This window comes from Callospermophilus lateralis, chromosome 5, assembly GCF_048772815.1.
Source record: "Callospermophilus lateralis isolate mCalLat2 chromosome 5, mCalLat2.hap1, whole genome shotgun sequence".
In the NCBI taxonomy this organism is placed as follows: Eukaryota; Metazoa; Chordata; class Mammalia; order Rodentia; family Sciuridae; genus Callospermophilus; species Callospermophilus lateralis.
In genome coordinates, this window is record NC_135309.1 from 108,362,587 (window position 1) to 108,384,985 (window position 22,399).

At 38.3% G+C, this 22,399-nt stretch overlaps 1 protein-coding gene and 1 pseudogene across 1 annotated transcript in view; one reads left to right on the plus strand and one right to left on the minus strand.

The window, feature by feature from the left end:
• Arhgef28 (Rho guanine nucleotide exchange factor 28) overlaps positions 1 to 22,399 on the plus strand; it is a 290,628-nt gene that overhangs the window by 104,705 nt on the left and 163,524 nt on the right. The window contains exons 3-4 of the mRNA XM_076857144.2: positions 5,254 to 5,401; positions 8,405 to 8,698. Coding sequence (XP_076713259.2) covers positions 5,254 to 5,401; positions 8,405 to 8,698 — 442 coding nt within the window. The remainder of the gene's footprint in view (positions 1 to 5,253; positions 5,402 to 8,404; positions 8,699 to 22,399) is intronic.
• LOC143400539 (U6 spliceosomal RNA) lies at positions 1,226 to 1,339 on the minus strand (annotated as a pseudogene).

Consider the following 22,399-nt stretch of genomic DNA (forward strand, 5'->3'; position numbering starts at 1 on the left):
GTACCCTTCTAAGAATTTTTGATTAATAGATTGATTCCCAAATTAATGCCTCTAATGGCATTGGAGGAATTAGGGAACATTTATCCATCTCTCCCACTCCCATACCTACCCATGGCTTTCATGATGTGAACCCTGGTGAATTTCAAGATGACAAATTCTTTATTAAGTATATAAAATAAATACTGAATTAAATGTAAAAGTGCAGGTGAGTCACTAAACATTCAGTCTTTTGCTGTTTGTGCAGTAACCTGATGGGGAGAAAAGCTTGTTGGCTTTGCACAGGAAGATACAAGTTGAATTTCTGGTTTTCCTGCTTACTAAAGACTTGATATTTTTAGTGTTCTCCCTTAGAAATGAGGATAAAAATATTACCCTCCCAGGTATTATTGTGGAATAAGATGAGAAAATACACAAGGAAGTACTTTATAAATTGTGAAGTCCTATCACATAAAAGATAATGCTTGTTTATAGATATGTATATATCTAGATCTGTATAAATAATCTTTGCATTTCCATACTTTATTTTAAAGAAGTCCTTTAGTTAAATACAGTGATTTGGAATAAAATACTTTGTGCTCACAGTACTTTCTTTGACACCACCCACAGACAGTGTGCCTAGAAACTGTGAAGGGAAGAAGCTGACTGGGACGTTGAGCAGAAATCACAAAATGCAACGTTGTCCCCCTGACTCTGGAGTAGTGAGCCAGTTAGTGTTAGGACTCACTAGTACCTGTACTTGTATTTGCTTTCCTTCATAGGGATACAATAAAAAATAATGTATTCTTTCCCCCTAAATTTTCAAGGATTTTATCTGTATAGAATTATTATTATTATTATTAAGAAGTTAGGCTTCAAATATTAAAACAAAGAAATGAATTTGGTAGTTCACTTAGAACACTATCTTTATATTAGAATAATGTTTTTTATGGCATGAATAGTAAATTTTGATTATTATATTTAACATACCAACTCACATCTACCTTTGTTGCTTCTATTCCCCAAATCATCCCATATAAGGGTTGTATATTACACCAGAATACTTTGGAAAACATGTCCAACTGTTGTATAAAAAGGTGGCTATTGTCATTAGAAAGCATTTTTTAAATTTCCATTTTTATCTGTTACTATAAAAGCTAGAGCTCACAATCCCTTTTGAATTTTTGTATGCCTCTGAGACTGTGATGAAGACTGTAAATCTTCTCTTAACAGGAACACATATACACAGAAACAGTTTTGCTAATAATTTTTTTTAAAAAATATGAAACACTTAGGCATATGGGCCATGCTAATCTTCTCTGTATCAATCCAATTTTAGTATATGTGCTACCGAAGCAAGCACTAGTTTTGCTAATAATTTAAAAGGTGCTCATACTACCTGAAATGCATTTATGGATTCTTTCCATGACACCAGATTAAGAAAACTCACATAATTGGGTGAATACCTGTAATCCCAGAGGCTCAAGAGGCTGAGGCAGGAGGATTGCAAATTCAGAGTCAGCCTCAGCAACTCAGTGAGGCTCTAGGCTACTTAGCAAGATCCTGTCTCTAAATAAAACATAAAAATGCAGTTTAAAGGTTAAGTGTCCCTGGGTTCAATCTGCAATACCAACCAACCAACAAACAAAAAACCCACTATAAAAAGATGTACTACTTTTTCTCATTGTCTAATTTGAAAATACATTATTCTTACTAGATATTTTTGAAACTCATAGCTAAGGCTGTTGTCTAGCAAATAGCATTGTTATTAACAAAGAATAACTATGTACAGATTCATGGCCTGCAGTGGGTGAGAGGGAAGGGTGGGGGGAGGGAGAGGATATTAGTGCAAGAATGCTCAGTGATTAGGTTAATGCAGCTACTCTTTTACTCAGGGTACTACAGACAGAGATTGGTGAACAAGTCCTTGGAACATGCAAATTAGCATCTATGACTGTTTCTACTGCAAATGCTGTCTAAACAGGAGTTACGTTTGTTGGATGAGATAGCTTAAGTTGAAAACCACATAATACATTTCAAATTCTTTTGGAAAAATAATCCATAGATGTCCTAGCATTTTAGCAGAAGGACAAGTCTTTGAGAATAATTATTCATGGAATCTATAAGTAGTATTTGTCTAGAAGGATATTGATGGAAAAGATACATTGATTTAATTCACCTAATTTTTTGTGTTTATATTGAAGTCTATTTAATAGGATTACAGTTCATCTTTCCTATTCCACATTTGTTATTACCATTTTCTATATTGCTTGGCCTTGAGAGCAAGATGGAGTACACAGGAATATAGATGAGGGTCTCACAGGAGTAGAGCTGAGTGGTTTTTACCCAAGCTTGAGTTGGTAAAAAGTGGTTTACCTTCACTATTCAAAGGGAAAAAGGGGTGATCTGACATTGGTTCCAGCTGGTTTACTTGGAAAAGTGAAAATTTTGACCCATCAAAGGCAAAGCTTATACAGGTGAACTCAGAAGTGAAAAAGAAGAGGAGGGAAGAGTAGAATGCTTTAAATTGAAGTTTGACATGCCCACTATCAATGTGTACACCATTTAGTAACAGATTTTTCTAAAAGTGTGCAAATAATTTCATTGGTAATTGAAAGAAATTAATTAAATCAGCAAGGAATGGTTTATTATCTAACACAGGAAATACTGCAAAAAATAGTTTTGACAAGGTTGAGGTGAAAATGGTACACATGATTTGCACGCGAGATAATGAGAGTTGCTACAACAGTTTGGATAGCAGTTTGGCTGCTTGTGACAACTTACTCACATTCTTGGATTCATTTCTGGAATTTACTTATACTAGTAACTTGAAGAATAAAAATGCACATGAAATTGTTTATTATGGTATTGTTTATAATGTTAAAAAAGAAATACAGTTAATGTACAACGCTAGAAGAATGTTTAATTACAGAGGAGCAGCAGATTTTCAGGGGCCACCGTGATTAGAAAGACCCCAGTCTTAGCCAAAATCTGGTACCTGTGGCTGATTATTCACACTGCTCTGATTGCTCAGCATATTCTTTCCATGCTCCTGAGATCCTCCATGGAGCTTCATGTACAGTCCACCTTCTATGAACCGTATGAATGGCCTTTCCTGAATGCAGATGTTCTTGTTCTATCATCTTCACGTTTTATTTCTCTGGCTTCCTCTCCTGACTCCCCTTCTATCTCAGGGGCTACCTCTATTGGTTTCTGTATCATCCCCTTTCCTTCCCCTCCCATAGTATCTTTGTCTTTCTGGTGTCCTTGTGATTATTAAAAAGGGGTTCCTTTTATTGCTGATATCATACTTAGTGCTAGGACTTGTGGGCATCTCTCTTTAATGGGCCTGTCTCACTTCTGACATGAGTGTTATTTATCTTCTTTCCTGACATAAGCATGATGTGGTTCTTGAAAGAGGGCTACCATGAAGTGCAAGACCATACTGTTAGGGGACATACTGCATTAGAAAAGGGTTATAATTAAATGCTTTCCTAAGTGGTAGTCCTTGTTCACCCAACCAAGCAAAATAGTAATATGACCACTGTTTGGAATAGATGCAGATTAGATATTCTTGTGATCTCAGAAAATCTTTGATCTATTTATACAATCTGTTTTCTATTAAAAAAAAAAAAGAACATGAAGAGGTCAGGTCAGATTCTGTCCATGGATTATTAACAATCCCTTTAGTAACCAAGAACATGACTATAGCAATTTGTTCTTCCTTTTTTAGGAAATGGAATTTCATCTCAGTTTCCTGTCGCTCATGTTAGACATTTGTTATTGTTTTTTTTTTTCCTTTTCAGATCTCCTTCCTGAAATTTTTTTTGAAGCTATTGTATGATAGACTTTTCTTGTTGTGTTACTTTCTTTCACTTGTGTTTGTGCATGCATGCCCTATGCAGACAAAAGACAATTCAAAATTGTGAACTGGTAATGTTTTTTTTTTTTTTCAGAACTCCACAATTGGTGTTCACCCCAAGTTATAATTTCAGATAACTTTATGTGTGTTGGATGGATTCAAACCACTATGAAACCATAGCTTTTTTATTTAAAAAAATTTTAGATTAAATAGCAGTGTGGCAACTGAAAGGAGGAGCCCTGCACAAATCTTGCTTTTGTTATGGATTCACTTGATTCTTAGCATCCTGGAGTGTCATGCTGCTATACAGACTGTCAGTCTGATACCCATCAAAGGCAAACAGATGTCCAGGAGACTGCATAGGTGTTTCTCTGCTCAGTTTTCTTTCCTATCTCAGGATGAGAGTCTCCTGGAGGATGGGTTTGGTTTGCTCTGGTTGAGCACACAGAAGCCCAGATGCTTCTCCACACTGGGCGAGCTCTGGAGGCCCTCCAAGGTGGGCGACCTTTCCAGCCCCCACTTTCCACTTCCTTGCCACTCCCAAGGGCTGGGCGGAATGCTCCCTCTCCCTGGAGGCCCCACTCCACACTGCCTTTTTGTGTTTGGGGTAGGGAGTGTCATGAATCCTTCTAAGTCTCCTGGGATGATCTGGTGGGCTTGTCCATCACTGCATCCCACTGGGGCGCAGCTCTGCTGATTTAGCACCATGCCCAAAGCCGCTGCAAGATCATATACTCAAGACTGCTAGCTGCCACCTCAGTTCCTTTGGACACTTGTCCTCAGATTGTGCCTTCATGGGACAGGGTGCTTTGCAGGCTTTGTGCCAACCAGGAGCTCTTGAGAGAAACTGTAAGGCCAGGTTGGTTGAGAAAGGGGACTTGGAAATCCCTTCAAGAAGATAAATAGCGAATGGAACTGGCATATCAAGTGTGGGAGGCAGTTGTCCTATTTGTTTGGCAATGTCTGTGAACATTGAAGTTTCTTGCCACCGACAAGGCAAAGCCAGGGCTAATGAAAATTATCATGAAACTTTGTACTAATAGTGGCATTTCAGGTACAGGATGAAAATTAATACAAGCAATGATGTTTGGCAGGTAAGAGTTCAAAGTAAAAGACAATGAAATATCACATTCCCACATCTAGTAAATTAAAAAAAAAAAATTCTTCCCTATGTCCTGAACTTCTTTAACTTTCTTGAACAGAATAGCTCTTACCCCCATTCCAAATATAACAGGAAGCATCTTCCCCAATGTCACAAAATATTGTTGTTGGAAAGGTGGATTCATGATATTTGAGCTTACTCACACGAAGTGAATATAACAAATGACAATGTTTTGGATGTGCGCCCTTTTGTTGTGGTTTCTTAGAGCCAGGACAAGGAAGTGTAATGATGCCCCAACTTATTTATCTTTTAGGGGCAGATGACAGTCTATGCAAAGTTTGGCAAAAATGTTTATCTTCCCGAAGATGCTGAGTTTTACTTTATTTATGATGGATCTCATCAGAGACACATTGTGATCGCAGAGCGCATCGAGGATAACGTTCTCCAATCCAGAATTCCAGGTGAGCGGCCTCTTTGTTGCATGACTGGGAACTCTATTAGCAGTCATCTTCCCTCCAGAGTTCTAGGCCGGGAGAAAACCAGAAGGGAAAGGAAAACAGTGCTCTGAGGCTGTGCGTGGGTGTGTACAGACGGGTAGCATCAGGAAGAAAACTTGCACTGTGTTCTCTCTCATGGGAGGTTTTTCCTGCTTCATCTGCAGCTACATTTGGAGTCTTGACTTAGTCCTTGACTAACAGGCCCATCCTGCTGGCTGCACCATGCTCTTATGATTGGATGTACTTTGGATGCAGCCAAATGGAGGAAACACTATACCTTAAGTATCACCTCCTCAAGTCCCAGGGTTCAATGCCAGGGTTGGCTCAGGAAGAACTGGCACTGATGAAGTTTGTCTTCAGCCTCCTTCCTCGTTCCCCTGTGTCAGCCTGTAGCTCCAGGTCCACCTCTCCCCTGCCTGGCTCCCTTTGCTGGCTGGGGTTCTGTATCCATTCAGAATTCTCCTTAATGATCTTAGGCTCCAGAACTTTCTCTCCCCACCATCAAAGTGTTCCCATTTTGAAACCTGTTATTCTCCTTCAAATGCCCTGGTGACATGTGACAAGTTGATATACCTTACATTAAGAGTAATATATCTTACATAATAGAAATTAATGTATCTTATTTATTTTATATAGAGTTAATCTGGTATTAAGAATTAACAACCCTTATCAGATATATTTGTTTTGCATTTTCAATATGATGTAGCTCATACATCTATCAAGCTTTAATCTAAAGGTGGAATTTAAATGTCATCACCTGCAAGGAGAGGTAATAGTTTTTTTTTTTTTCATTATTCTGTTGATTTTTTTTCCTTAATCATGGGCCTTTCAGGCCCTCTTAAGTTGTAGCATATACATGATCTTCAATTTTTCTTATAGGTAAGATTGGCCTCATTCTTTTGATTTAGTTATTATTTTTTTAGTTGTAGGTGGACACAATACCTTTATTTTACTTATTTATTTTTATGTGGTGCTGAAGATCAAACCCAGTGCCTCACATGTGCTAGTCAAGCACTCTACCACTGAGCTAAAGCCCCAGCCCCTGGCCTTATTCTTAAAGAAAATATTTTCCTAAGCACTTATGTAGTACATCAGCTGCATGTGGAAATAGATTTTGTAGTGAATATGCAAACAACACAGATATAGTGAAAATTGTAGAGAAGTATGAATACTTTTCAATCCTGCTTGGTCTTAGTCATTGAAGACCATCTCTGCGACTGTGGACAATATTAAGCACTTTGCTCTCTGGCCCCAGTAACCCTCGTCCTTACAAGAAAAAAAAAAATCAAACTTAATTAGTGGCACATAGATACTTTGCCTGTTGGTCCTTTTTCTCTCTTTGTGCTCTGGCATTTACATTCATGTCTTTCTTAGCTTTAGTTTCCTCCCTTTTTTCTTAGCTTTCTCTTTTATTAAGCCTCTTATAGAGAAAAAATAGAAAAAAATTAACTAAAATGCCCCTCCCAATATCAAAACTTTCCGTTTTGTCTTTTTCTTTGCTTACATGTAGGGGCCATTCTCCTTCCCCTCCTGTCTTAAAGAAAGTCTTTCTGATTATATTGTGGCCTCTTTAAAGTAAGGGTCCTTAACTTCATTTTAAGATTCCCTAGAGAAGAGCAGTCTTTATTTCTGATCCTTACATTTGGCTGGCTACAGGTTTATTAGGGTAACCTTCTCAAACATGGAGAATAGGTTTCTGTAGCATATATTGGATATTTGCAGTCTAGTGGCGGTGGGTACATTCTATACCTCCTCTTTTAAAGGGCTAGTGTGAGGCTGGAAGTAACTCTCTAGTAAACTTGAGATACTCTTGATCCTGGAGTCCTGGTAGAATAGCATCTGGGGAAAGCTTTGCAGAATAAGGCAGAGCCATTTGCTTGGGGAACAGGAGGACCTCATGGGCCAGTGGTAGCTGAATGGCTTCTGTGTCAGCCGTGATTATCATGGTTACAGTGGTTTGCTGCTACTAATTCCTGGAAAATCTGCCAAAGGCAACAGAAAAATGTACTTTAGTAGGAGTTCACCAACTTTGGCAAAAGTTGAGAGTGAGGCAAAGAAGAGGAGTATAAGGAGGGGCTTGGTAACTACCCCAAAAGTATTAAGGACTGAGAAGACAGTTATCAGAGGATCAGAGGAGCTATTATCAGAAGTCAAGGGGAAGGCACCGAAGAACATACATATATTTCTGTTGAATATGTTCATATCAATGTGTGCATGTGTTTTTAGTATTCTTTTCTTGGTTTTTTTTTTTTTTCTTTTTGGTACTGGGGATTAAACTCGGGGGGGCTTATCTACTGAGCCACATTCCAAGCCCTTTTTTGTGTTTTTAATTTAGAAATAGGATCTTGATCGCTAAGTTGCTTAGAGTCTTGCTAAATTGCTGAGGCTGGCTTTAAACTTGTAATTCTCCTTCCTTACCCTCCTGAGCCACTGGGATTACAGGTGTGCACTACCACACTTGGACTGTTTAGTATTCTTAACCCTTCCCAACTTACATTCAAAGGAGTGCCATGGAATTAGGATGAATGTATGTAAATTTGTGCTGCTATCTTACAAAATTCTCACCTAAATAAATAGGTAAAAGTATAGGACTCTGGAGGAAATGTCAGAGAGGAAGAAAGCTGATGTAACTGGATGTGTGCAGTTTGATGGGAGTAGGTACATTCAAGGTGGCAGACTTGAACTCAGGGGCTGGGGTGGAGGTAAGAGTTGAAGACAGGCAAATAACTGTGCTTGGTCATGAGAGAAGAATAGACCCTAAGCTCATAAAAGAGAGCTTTAAAATGAGTAGTCACTAAAAGAGGATGGTGTCAGCTTTAACTTGATTGTCACACGGTGTGGCAGTGTTTAAAGACTGGCGGCCCTCCGTTCTGCCTGTCCTCCTGCCAGTGCTGCTGAGCTAGCTTGAGGCTACTGGGAGAGTCTTCTGCAGACTTGGGCTGAGCTGTTCACTGTCTTGTCGTCCAGGCCACCGGCTTCAGGAGACGGTGACGGTGTCTGTGTGCCTCTGCTCAGAAGGCTACTCCCCGGTGACCATGGGCTCTGGCTCAGTGACCTACGTGGACAACATGGCCTGCAGGCTGGCCCGATTGCTGGTTACCCAGGCTGATCGCCTCACAGCCTGTAGCCACCAGAGCCTGCTCACCCCATTTGCCCTGACGGTGGCAGCACTACCTGCTTTGGATGAGGAGCTGGTGCTGGCTCTGACCCAGCTGGAGCTGCCTGCGGGTTGGACTGTGTTGGGAAGTTCTTCACTTGAAGGTGGGTCTTCCTCAGAAGATTCAGCTGTGCATACTTTATGTTAAGTTGAGAAAGTGTCTTATTTATATTAGTTGTCTGTCTTTCTGGGTGGGTTTTTGTGTCCATCTTTTATTTGAGCCTTGTTCTGATGTGGCTGGGTTCCCTGAGGCCCTGAGCCACTCATCTCTGGATGATTGATGTGGCTGTGTCCTTGGGATTGTTGGGGAGGGGGAGGTGAGGGGGATGGGATGGGACTCAATGGGATGGGACTATTTCTTTATGGCAGGTTCTTGAAGCCAGCTGCTTTGGGTTGTGGCTCCACTTCCCTTGGAAGGTTTTCTTGCTGTGAAAATGGGACATTGCTGACTTGTTTTCAAATAGGAAACAAGGAATAAAACAAAAACAAAAATACCTCCATGAAGGAGGGAGACTAATGCCTTTAAAAGAAATGTGGCCATAAAAGAAATGTCATCCATGAGTTGACATCTTTAGACATGTCCGTGTCTCCAAGAACATTTATACTATGTTTGTACTCAACATTTTAATTGACATAATTGTTTCTATTTATGGGGTACAGTGTGGTAATTACATACATGGATACCAGGTGTATTGACCAAATCAAGGTAATTAGCATTTCCATTTCCTTAGGCACTGATCATTTTTTGGTACTGTTTTCACTAATTTTTGGAGTTACTAAACTCTCTTAATACCAACTATTTGGAATGTGCACTCGAGCAGAGCTGTAGATGTTATTAGTCCCAAACTAGACACACAGGTAAGCTGTTCAATGGATGCCTCTGATGGTAGCTACAAATTACATAATTTTATTGAAAACACAGAAGTGTTGTTTTTATTAAACACAACATATATTATTTTTGCTTTTCCCTAGTCTTCCCATGATTTTAGCTTTGTGGTTAGGTGATGCTGTTTTTAAGAATTTCTGCTTCCTGATAAATGCTAGTTAGGAGTGGCAAGTTGGCTTAAATTTGATCATGGATAAGATTTAATGCGCTACTCTAGGTAAAAGGGTATGATTTTTGTAAACAGGGTTGTAGGACTATAAGCCACAACTAGAGAGGTAATTTTGTTTATCTCTCTATTGGAAGTCTCCTGGGCACTCAAGGATGTTTCTTATTTTTGAAGACCTTGGATGAGAGAAGTTACAGTGTTGTGCCCTGCCTGGATCCTGTGTGCTGCACTTTGCTGTGAGATGTCTGATTGATGTGTACAAAGGGGTGGCTCCCTGAAGGTGTGGGCTTGTGTCTGTTATGCTCTTCATTATCTCCAAGGTCGTAGTGAGGGGACATGATATATGTGGAGGATTTGCAATAGTGATTCTTGAAGGTCTCAGAATAAACTCTTCATATATGTGCATGGCATGTTTGTTATGTGGTAAATAATATGTGTTATATATATTGATATAATGTTATACATATGATTTATATATGAAATATTTTAATTTGCCTTATATACACAATATTTTCTGGCTAAGAAACTTTATTTTCTTAAGCTTCTTGGATTTTTAAAAACCTTTCTAACTAGAATATTGGATAGGGTTTTATGTTTTCCAAAGCGCATCCATTTTGACAAAGACAGAAAGCACGGGGATTCTCTACCTGTCACTGTGCTCAAGCCCATGAGTGAAGAGCATCTGTGTTAGTCTGCTTTTTGTAGCTGTGACTAAAATACCTGACAACAACATCTTAGAGGATTAAAAGTTTATTTTGGCTAATAGTTTTAGGGGTCTTAGTCCATAGTTGGCTGACTCCACCGCTCTGGGACCAAGGTAAGGTGGAAGGGCAATGGCAGAGGAAGACTGCTTAGCTCATGGCAGCCAGGAATCAGAAAGAAAGCATTCAAGAAGCCGGAGAAAAAATATATAATTTCTTACACACACACCAAGTGACAAACCTCCTGCAATCATGTCCCAGCTGTCATCCAAATTATTAATCCATCCAGTGGATTAATCCTCTTGATTAGTTTATATCTCTTGCAGTCAAATCATTTCATCTCCTGTATTAGCACAGAAGTTTTATGGGGATACCTCATATCCAGACCATAACAGCATCAAAGCTTCAAGGGGCAGAGCTACCATCACAAGCTCCTAGCCCAGCAACCCTATCAGCATAGCAGTGGGGTGTCTGCAATGGTTCAGTCAGTGACTCTGCAAAATTGCAAATTGTTAAAGGTCATGGAACTCTGTAACTTCACATGAATAGCTTAAACTAAGTGATTCCAAAATGGAATTCAAGTTACTCATTTGCTATATTTGTTTTTCATGTCAAAATTTAGAAATTAAAGATATTATAATGTTTAACATGTGCATTCACAGTAGTATGTACACACAGTTCTCCATGTTGGGTGTGGATGCTCATGGTTATTTCTGATAGAGAGTCATGAAATGAGTTTGGAGACACTGAGTTGTTAAAAGCAATCTTACTGCCATTTTCATGGATTTTTAGAGATGCATTTTTAATTACTATGCCTCTGCCTTTCATGATCTTTGATTTATCCATATCCTTGTATCAGACATATATATGTCACCAAGAGGCACTTTCTGGCCCTTTCGCCAGTATTTATATAGGACAGATATATTTTCATGAGGGAAAAACTGAAGCAATTCTTTTTTATGATGAGACATTGTATTGTATAGAAAAACAATTCTACTGTCATAGTTAATAAACAGTGCTCTGGAGCCAGGTTTAAGTCCTAAATGTGCTGCTTCCTGGCTATGAGACTTGGAAAGTTACTTTAGTTCTGGTGCCACAAATTTTTAATTTCTAAAATAAGGCACAATAGTATCCAAACTGATTTGCTTATTCTAGTGATTGTATTAGATGATATATGGTGAAGTCTGTAGAACCATGTCTAAACATAAAAGTTTGTACTAAAAGTTGGCTTTCTTGTGCTTATGTGAATGGACTTCCATATATAGGTAGTATATTTTATATATGTGCATGTATATGCATAGAAAGGAGATTATAACTGGTTTGAGCAAGTTGAAGATCCAGCCAAAGGATAAAATCCTACTTTTATAAACACTTACTAAACATTTCTAGGAACTTTTCTAGACTTTCTCTAGCATCAGCGTATAGTACCTGATGTTACACTTCCTGCAGCCTAGACTTGCAGAAGGGCTTCTCCACAACTCACTGTCAAGGGACAGGCTAACACCATGTTTTTAGCTAAGTTTTACTCTGAGGTTTGTGACTGTCCTAGGGGATTTTATTCAGTCTGCCATAGGCTTAAATTTCTGTATCTACAGTTCTGTTATGTGTGTAAGTTATGGATAATGGCCAATGTTAGATTGGGGGGCCTTAATGGATGCATTTATCAGGATACTTTTGTCAAAATTATTCCATTTTTTATATATGCATTTTTTATAATTTATAAATTTATTATATATGCATTTTTTATTAATTATATATGCTTTTTTATTAATTATTTTAATTAGGTATATATTACAATAGAATGCATTCTGATTCATTTTACACAATTGCAGCCCCAAAATTATTCCAGTTTTTAAAAAGCAAATTGGGCATTTAGACAAATAATTCAAATATCAATTCTTCTATGTTAGTTTTAATTTTTAACTTCAGAAATTCTATTATATACTGGGTGGGTGGGGGACCTGGAGTTTTTGTTGCATTGACTGAAACTTAATTGGACATAAATTACTCATTTCATAGTTGGGAATCAACAAGAACACTAGGTGAAGGCCTCATAGGGATGTCCTGTGGCAGCAGGGTTATGTCAGGTTATGATGCACGTGTGACTTCAGGGGACATGTTTTAACTTATTGCCTATTCAAATCCATTTGGTAGGGTAGTACTAATTTTGAACTATTTTGGATTTGTTCTTTATTATTTTTAACTCTCAATTTAGAGTTTTGATCTAACTGGTTTAGGATCTCTTACATACCCAGAATTTTTTCCCCCAACACACGTATTTTATTGGTTTTGGTTGTCTTTAAGTAGATAAATTATAATAATGAATTGAGAATTAAATTGAGGGATGGGATCTGCTGGAGTTGATAGAGGTGATGGCATCAGACATGGAAAACAGTTTCTTTCCTAATAATTATTTCTTTTTTAAAACTCCATTTTCCATTGATACATAGAAATATAAAAATTGTGCATATTAATGGAGTGCCATGTGATATTTTGATGCATGTATATATTGGGTAGTATTTAAGTTGAGCTAAACATATTTATTTCCTCACATATCATTTCTTTTTGGTGAAAACTTTCAACATCCTTTCATCTAGCTTATTGAAATGTATAAGACATTACTGTCATCTATAGTCACTATAGTACAATAGCACACTATAACATAGTACCCACTGATGAACAATTTCCCTCCTTGCTGTCCTCTGGTAGCCACTAGTCTACTCTCAACTTCTATGAGATCAATGTTCTTAGATTCCACATGTGAGTGAAATCATATGGTATTTGTCTTTCTGTGCCTGGCTTATTTCATTTAACATAATGATCTCTAGTTCCATTTATGTTGCTGTAATTGGCAGGATTTTCTTTTTATGCTTGAAAAGTATTCCATTGTGTATAGGTACCACATTTTCTTTTCCCATTTATCAGTGAATAGGATTGGTTAATTTCTTGGTTATTGTGAATACTGCTGCAATGAACATGGTGCTGCAGATGTCTCTTCGGCATAATGATTTCCTTTCTCTTGGATATATACCCAGTCATGGGATTGCTTGATCATATGGTAGTTCTGTTTTAATTTTTCTGGGGAATCACTATACTATTCAGTAATTATTAGTACTTATCCAAAAACAGTTTGAAATCTTCACTGTTCACTCTTATGAAAATCATGTGTGTTGTTCATTTATTTATGATTTCCTTAGGTATAAATAGATATTGCTGAATGAATATGAATTAATTTTGATAATGACTTTGTCTCTCTTATGAGACAAACTCTTTTGAGTTTGATTAAAGTCTTACTGTGAAATATACTGTAATTCCCTTGTATTTTATGATAAATCTCTCATTTCTTTTTTCTTTTTTTCCTCTTAGTCATTGAGAGTTATCGGGAAGGCCAGGATCCTGGAGAAGGGCCAGAATTTGAGTGGAGCATTGTGTCCCATAAAGAAAAGCAGAGCCTCCTCTTGGCCTGCGTTTTACCCATCATTGGTCATAAGGCAACTTCATTATGCCTATGAGGGAAGGAAATATCCCAGGTTTTATTTAATTTTAGGCCATCCATAAAACTGGGTTTCTGTTTCATAAAATTAAGCCCATTCCTTCTGTGCAATAGCTTTCATGATAGAAAACTGGCAGGGTCTCAGAGGCTCTCAATTATAGTAAAATATTGAGAAGTAATATAATTACCCCATGAAATTTCACAATTTATCTATTTTGTTTTGGGTTCTTTGCTTCATTTTGGACAGAAATTTTTTCTCAGAGATTGGCATAATGTTGACAATTAGGTTAACTGGGATTAAATATTCTAATGTTTCACATGTTGATACTTACATGACTTTGGACTTGAAAGCCTTCCCTTCCTGTTCAACCACACGATTTCCTTGTATTTGTGCTCTCAGGAGCTTGCAAGGCCTTCCCAGGGGTTGCGGGTGGGGCTGCTGCGAGGGCAGAAGACCCAGGGGGCTACATATGCTATCTCAAGGCTGATGGCATTACCCTGTGAACTTAGAGACTTTTCTCACAACCTAAGGAGAGGTAGAGCTTTCTGGCTATGCTTTCTGATTAAAGAGTGAAAAAAGGCATATAAAAATGTCACATAGTCACATGTATTTATACTTACAAACTTGTGTATAGCAAATTCAAGATTTTGTTTTCCAGAGAAGATTTTAATTCTAAAAGTGAATTTGGATTTCTGCAGTTTACTAGGTGCAAGTATTTCTTATGATTAGAGGTCTCCACATAGGCCTTCTTGTATTTGTTATGGAGCACATGTGATTCTTGGTTATACCAACCAAAAAAACATAACAAAGCTTGGTTTTGTAAAGGTGATGCCAGGAATTGAATCTTATTAGACTCTTATAATAAAACAAAGTTTTATCATTCAGGTTACTTTATTCATTCAACAATCCTCCTGCCTTTGTAAGTGATTCTATGCAGAGAAGAAATTTTTGATGGTAAGGCAGTTGTGCCTTTGCAACCTTTTGACAGGGCTATCTTGGTGTTAAAGTTAAACACAGCTGATGTATTTAGGGAATTGGCTTCTCATTCTCTGGATATTTGATTGGAGAGCTCTCCCCAAAGAGGAGCAGTTGGTGGAATTGGTAGAATGGGTTAGAGAATTTAATATTTTAATTATTTATTCCAAAGATCAGATTAAGAGTATGCTCCATAATTTGCAAATATCATCACAGATTGAACTTGAATCTAGAAATTAGAATGATTTATTAGTTGCAGAATATATGTTGTAACAAGAAGTCTAAGTAATGTTTGTTTGTGTGAAAACTAGTCACAGCATAATGAATGGGGAAAAACAGGAATCCTTGTCATGGACTGCAGGTGTGGTGCACAGTGTGGGTAGCGTAGTGTGAGGCTCTTATAAAGAAGATGGCTGGCATAATGCTTTGGGTCTTTATAATTAGCACCCTTTGAAGAACATTGTTTGCCTTTCTGTATTCCACAACTAATGAGAGGAGGAAAAAAAAAAAAGAAGAAGAAATGCAGAGACCAGAAGGATTTCAGAAGAAAGTTTAAAAGAGTAAGAATTATTCAACGAAAAAAAAAAAAAAAAGAGTTATTCAACGACTTTTAGGATGTGCCTTGATTGTTTAGTATTCATGTGGGGAATTTAAAGAGCAATTTTGATATTGTTTATTATCTGCAGGAATAGCTACTAAATAAGAATTAGGAGTTCATTATGAAAGACTTAGGGGGAACGGCCAGTTTTATGTGACATCTACATCTTGCTTCAAGCTGGTCAGAACAATTACCTTCACCCCAGGGACCACAAGAAAGGGAATGTGGGGCCCAGCAGAGTTGACAGAGGAGAGTATCTGTTTCTCTTTCTTGGAATAGAGAAAAGAGATCTGTAGCCAATAGAAGTGAGATTTGTTTAACACTAGAGTTTGAGCTGGATTTGTGTTTTTATTCCTGAATTCAGCCTGCCATCAGATGATATAGAAATAAAATAGAGTGAGGCTGGGGAGAAGACCCATAGATAGGCCCCACTTCACTATTTTCCAAGTCTTATAGACCAGGGAAGGGCGCATTGAGTCATGAGCCTTGCTTGCTGGCCTGCAGACAATGTGATAGGTCAGCTCTGTTATTCTAGCCCAAAGCTTTATCCTGGATGGCAACTTTGAAATGACACCAGCTGGAATATCAGTGGGCAGAAAACCCATAAAAGACAGACTTATTTCAAAATATGTGTTTCCAGCTTCTTCTTTTCAGTTTTGAAATTAATGTATAATGGGTAACAACTGATTTCAGGGTGTGTGTGTTTCTCTTGGAAACTATTACATTTGTTAAGCAATTGCGTGCGCATTCATTATTGCTTTCTGGTCTTTTGTCACTTCTGATAGTACCTACTGGAACAAATACCTCCACAACTTTTTTTCTGACATGGTAAGCTGGTAGTGTCTTCCTGGGTTGCTATAGTAACCCACGAAGTGAATACTAATGGTGGGGAGAATGCTTTTGGAATAGATCCCATGGTAAACTAATAAAATTGTTTCACAATACTTAGCTATGTGTATGTATGTCATTTGTGACATTTAAAGTCCTTAATTTAAAAATGTTTTCTTTGACTTTTGAGCTTTTAATTAAAAAAAAATAGGATTTGTGGCAGTGAAGAATGTAATATAGACTTAAATTCCTCCCAAACAGGTGTTTTGCTCCTCTCAAAAATATTATATTTATTTTTCAGCTTTAGTCGGTATGGCTTATTGAGCACCTTCTCTGTCTAAGGTACAGCATTTAAAGAAGAAACAGCAGTTTAAAACGCTTCCTTAAAAAAGCAAGCTTCCTACTTTTGTCTGGCAACAATAGCCCTTCGACTGGAATAGGGAATTACACATTTACTCTCACATCTGGGAAATAGAACATAGGGTTGTATTCAGGTCACTTTTCTCTCCCTCAATTATAATTTTCAAGGAAAAAGAATGTAAATGGGAGCTTTTATTTTTAAACACTCTACCCTATTGTGATTCCCAAAGGACTCTGAGCCACAGACATTTTGAAGCTCTCCTCTGGCCAGCCGTGCCTGCTCCCTGCCTGCGGTCTGCTGGGAGCCCTTCAAACATGGCAGGATGCACAGCCAGGTTTTGATGGCACACGGGAGGCTAGAATGGAACTTGAAAATGACAGCAGCCACGCAATCTCCTAGCACTTATCTGGAAGGAAAAAGTTAAGAATTTTGCTGTTTTCATAGATTTCTTAATAGGATTTAGATGTTGGCAGTTGTCCTTGTACTATTTTATTTAGAACACAAATGACACATGTTTTTTAAAATGACCAATCCAGGAAGGTCAAAAGGCCCGTGGTTGAAGGTGAGTGGGAGAGGCCTTGGAGAAGGGTAGTGCTAGCCAAAAGTGACGTGGATGCCTAGAGAAATGGGCAGTGTGTTCTGCTGCAAGGCCCCCTTTACTTGTCCCTGTGACCTTTAAAAGACCTTGTGTTGACTCTTAACTGTGAGCCTTGATGATAGAAACCTTGAGAAATCTTCTGTAATCCCTCTCTCTGTTCCTATAGACCTGTTGTCCCTACCCTTCCTGTACCTGTGCTTGTTTTTGCTATGCTGATTTTTTTTTTTTTTTTTTTTTTTTTTTGAGAGAGAGAGAGAGAGAGAGAGACAGACACAGGGGGACGGGCAGGCGCTAGAGGGCAACACATCAGGACAACCCTGGAGAAAGACCTGAACCTGGTTCCTTATGAATGAGGCAACTCATTCTCCTTTTGCTTATTCCCCACCCCCTTAATTGGTTGATTTATTAACATTCTATCTTTTCTTGCCCTCTTTTAAAATATATTTAGGGCTCTTAATTCCTGTTTTTGTTTAATAATTTTTTAGTTGTCAATGGACCTTTATTTAATTTATTTATATGCTGTACTGAGAATTGGACCCAGGGCCTCACACATGCTAGGCAAGAGCTTCTACCACTGAGCCACAATCCCAGTCCCAGCTTTTAGTTCTTGAATAGATTTTTCTCCACAAGTTCTACCTTATTTCATATCTTCCATCTGCAACTTACAGCTGGAGATATGAAATAAGTGTGGTATTAAATGAATCAATCCCTGATTTTTAAAAAAGATGCTTTCCAGTTCTTATAATATGACTCTCCTAGGTTTCCTTTTAAAACTTTAATTTTTATAGTTTTGACTTTTTGTTACTGTTGACTTTAAATATGTTTTCTTTGACAAGTATACTGCCATCGATTCTACTCAAAGGGAGCCTTTGCATAAGAGAAGGCATAATTGTTAAGAACTTGAATTTTTGAGGTTGAAATGTCTGGGTACAAATCCTTGATGCTCCATTTATTATCTGAGTGGGCTCGGACAATTGCATGATTGTGTCAAGCCTCAGTTTCTGGTCCTATAAAATGAGGATGATGAAAGAACATACATCATGGAATGGCTGTCAGGATTAAATGAGAGAGAATGTATAGGGAGCACTGAATAAATATTAGCTCCCTTTAGAAACAAGGAATATACAATCATACCATAGTTACTGGCATCTGGTAAGCATGAAGTAACTGTGGTTGTGGTAGTTCATTTCTTTGCTTTCATTCATGCATCTAGATTTTTGTTTACCTTTTTTTCCAACCTCCCCAGCCAGTGTGAACTGGGTAAGCAGCTCCTTTTGTACTAGTTTCCTGTGTGGTTGATCCTTCTTAATTTCTTCCCCTCCTCTCACCAGAATATCCTTTGCTGACTGTGCCCTGATGCTGAAGGAGGGGATTAATCTCCCAGGGAGGCTATAATTCATACCCAAAGAATTTGATATCTTAGTCTGGGACCTTGGACATATTTTAGTCATCTTTTTCACTGCTGCAACCAGAAGATCTCATAAGAATTATCTTAGAGGAGGAAATGTTCATTTGGTGCTCATAGTTTCAGAGGTCTCTGTCCATAGGTGGCTGGCTCCATTGCTCTGGGGGCCTGAAGTGAGGAAGAATATCAGAGTAAAGTGTGTGCAGGAGGAAATCAGCTCAGAACATGGCAGCTGGGAAGCAGAGAAGGGGGAGAGAGAGAGAGAGAGAGAGAGAGAGAGAGAGAGAGAGAGAGATTGAGCGAGCAAGTGTGAGGGAGCAAGAGAGATATCTCTCTCTGTTCACCAGGTACCAAATATAAACCCCTGAAATCATGCCCCCACTGACCTACCTCCTCTAGCCACATCCTACCTGCCTAGGATTACCACCCCATTAATCCCTACCAGTGGATTAATATACTGATGATGTTATAACTCTTATACTCTGATCTTTTCACCCATAAATGTTCTTCATCATCTCACACGTGAGCTTTTGGGGGCACCTTATATCCAAAGTATAATAAGACATGAGGCTCGGGCATCCAGTTGCAGGGAAGTGAGTAGACCTGGCTCGGCTGTAGATCAGGACCCATTTTCTGGTTGTACTTGAATTCCAATTAGCACTGCAGACTTCAACAGGCCAGTTGCAAGACATAATGAGGCCATGCTTTTTCTGCTTGTCAGAAATACAGTATAACTGCAGGGTATTTTCATTTATCTCCCAAACAAGCGAAGGGTCTCTGGAGGGTCAATGGGAAGGCATCTGAGAACTTGTGCTCCCCAAGTAGCGTGAGGAAAGACCAGAAGAGTGCCTGCCTGGTGCACAGTAGGCTATTGAGGGAATGAGTGGTGGCTGAAATCACAGCCTTGAAGAAATATTAATGAATGAAATAAAAATGATTGCCCAAGCTGGAAAGGACGTCTGGCATAATTGCTGCTAAAAAACACCTAATGACTGGCTGCTGCCTGAGGCACGAGATTATAGCATATTTGTTTTAATGGCACATCTGGTATACTGCACTGATGCAATTATAGTGCCTCCCAAACAGGGGGCTAGTTCCCTTCAATTATGCTTTTAAATGGCAACCAGAGGAAAACTGTATTCAAACAGACCGCATATCTATTTAGTGACTGTTTATTGTAATTATTATTTTTTGTATTAAAAAGATCAGATGAGAGTCTACAACTGCTAAGTTCCCCTAACATTGGCTTTCATGGTTCTTGAGGGCCCTGTCCCGTATGATATTTTCGTTGTGGTCCCTCGACATTCCTGGGTAGCAAGCTGAACAGATATCCCTTCCCTTTTACAGATCAAACAACTTGAAACGTGAGAATTAAAATCGTCTCTCCAAAGTGATAGCATGGCAAGTGCCACGCTACAGGTCCAGGTCTTTCAGTCCTTTAATCTGTTCCCTTTCGCACTCTGCATGGTTGTAGCTGAACTCCTCAGACTTTGCCCTGATGCTTGCTTTGTCTTGTTCAATCTGGAAATGACCCCAGAATGTGAAGGCCAAAACTTGGACTGCCTTTTGGAATTCTAATAAAGAAATTAGTGTTTCAACTGGTTTAGTACTAGTCCACAGCTGAAGGGTAAGTAGCCTGTATGAGATGCCAGATCAGTTTAGTTTTGTACATTTTTGTCTCGTACATCACAATGCAAATGTTTTGGAATGCTTGTGTCTGTGATGGGTATTTTCCCAGATTCTTTTCAGTCAGGGATGGTCATAATCTAAGTGTCTCAAATTCATCTGATGCAGAAAAGAAGTTTCAGGACGTTCAGCCTGCTGCTGCTATGCTTGCTTCACTCCTCCTTCTACCTCTTGACTTCAGGATCCAGCTGTGCCTGCTCTGCTGGTCTTGGGCTCCTTAGAATGTCCTGTTTCCATCTTATAAATAAATGTGTTTCTATTTGTAATTCCTATACCCTGGACTCATTGACCTCCCATCTTCTGCATGGAAGACTGATTTATGTATGCATATTCCAGAGCCCCCAGCAGACTACATAAAAGGAAGGGGCTGGAAGAGTAATCCACTTATTCTCACAAGGATCCTGAAAGTGTCAGAGATTGTGTGTGGCGCCCATGCCAAATTCTTTCTTCTACCTTCCATGCATTTTTCTTTCATTGGCTATACATTTTGCCCATCAATTTTGGCATTTTATAAACTTTCAAATTATTATACATGACATAGGTTAACTTAATTTTACCTGTAGATCACTTTTCTCATAAGCCAGATATTTCTGTTTACACTCTTTGTATATAAGCCTAGAGTTGAAGTTCATCCGACAGTGATATCAGTAGGCTGAATATTTATTTTGTTTTGAACAAAAGTGAGTCAGCTGTATGCTTCTTAGACAGAGATCATGTCCTTCTTTCTGCAAATAGGGCTTGGCACATAGACATGTTCTCATTCAATATTTTTCTCCTGAATGTCTTAGATGGATAAATTGAGACCATTTTAATAAGATTTTTTATGAATTAAAAACTATGTTTAAAAAATTAAATTTATTTTAATTAGTTATACATGACAGTAGAATGCACTTTGATACATCACATCTGATGAAGTATAATTTCTCATTCTTCTGGTGTACATGATGTAGAATCACACTGGTGATTTTATATGTACATAGGGTAATAATATCTGATTCATCTTACTGTTCTTCCTATACCCATATCCCCTCCCCTCCCTTCAGTTCCCTCTATATAATCTAAAATAACTCTTCCCTAGTTCCCCCACTATAAATTAGCATCCACATATTGGAGAAAACATTTGGCTTTTGGTTTTGGGGGGATTGGCCTATTTCACATAGCATGATATTCTCCAGCTCTATCCCATTTACCAGCAAATGCCATAATTTCATTCTTCTTTAAGGCTGAGTAATATTCCTAATATTGTGTGTGTGTGTGTGTGTGTGTGTGTGTGTGTATCACAGTTTCTTTATCCATTCATCTATTGAAGAGCACCTAGGTCGGTTCCATAGTTTAACTATTGTGAATTGAGCTGCTATAAACATTGATGTGGCTTTGTCTCTGTAATATGCTCATTTGAAATCTTTTGGGTGTAAGTCAAGAAATGAGATAGCTGGGTCAGAGGTGGTTCCATTCCAAGTTTCTGAGGAATCTCCATACCTCTTTCCATAATGGTTGCACCAATTTGCATTTCCACTAGCAATGTATGAATGTACCTTTTCCCCCCACATCCTGACCAACATTTATTGTTGTTTGTATTCTTGATAGCTGCCATTCTGACTGGAGTGAGATGAAATATTAGAGTAGTTTTGATTTTTATTTCTCTAATTGCTAAAGATGTTGAACATTTTTTTCATATATTTGTTGATTGATTGTATTTTTCTTCTGTGAAGTGTCTGTTCAATTCCTTAGCCCATTTATTGATTTCATTGTGTTTTTTTTGGGGGGGGGTTAAGTTTTTTGATATATTCTGGAGATTAATGCTCTATCTGATGTGCATGTGGTAAAGATTTTCTCCCATTTTGTAGGCTCTCTCTCCCTTTATGTTATTAATTGTTTCCAAATGTACAAAATAGAAGACATAGGGACAAAGCCACATAAATACTGTTATCTCATATTAGACAAAGGTTCCAAAAACATTCACTGGAGAAAAGATAGCCTATTCAACAAATGGTGCTTGAAAATTGGAAATCCACAAGTAACAAAATGCAATTAACCCCCTGTCTCTCACCCTGCTTGAAACTCAACTCAAAGTGGATCAAAGACTTAGGCACTAGACCAGATACCC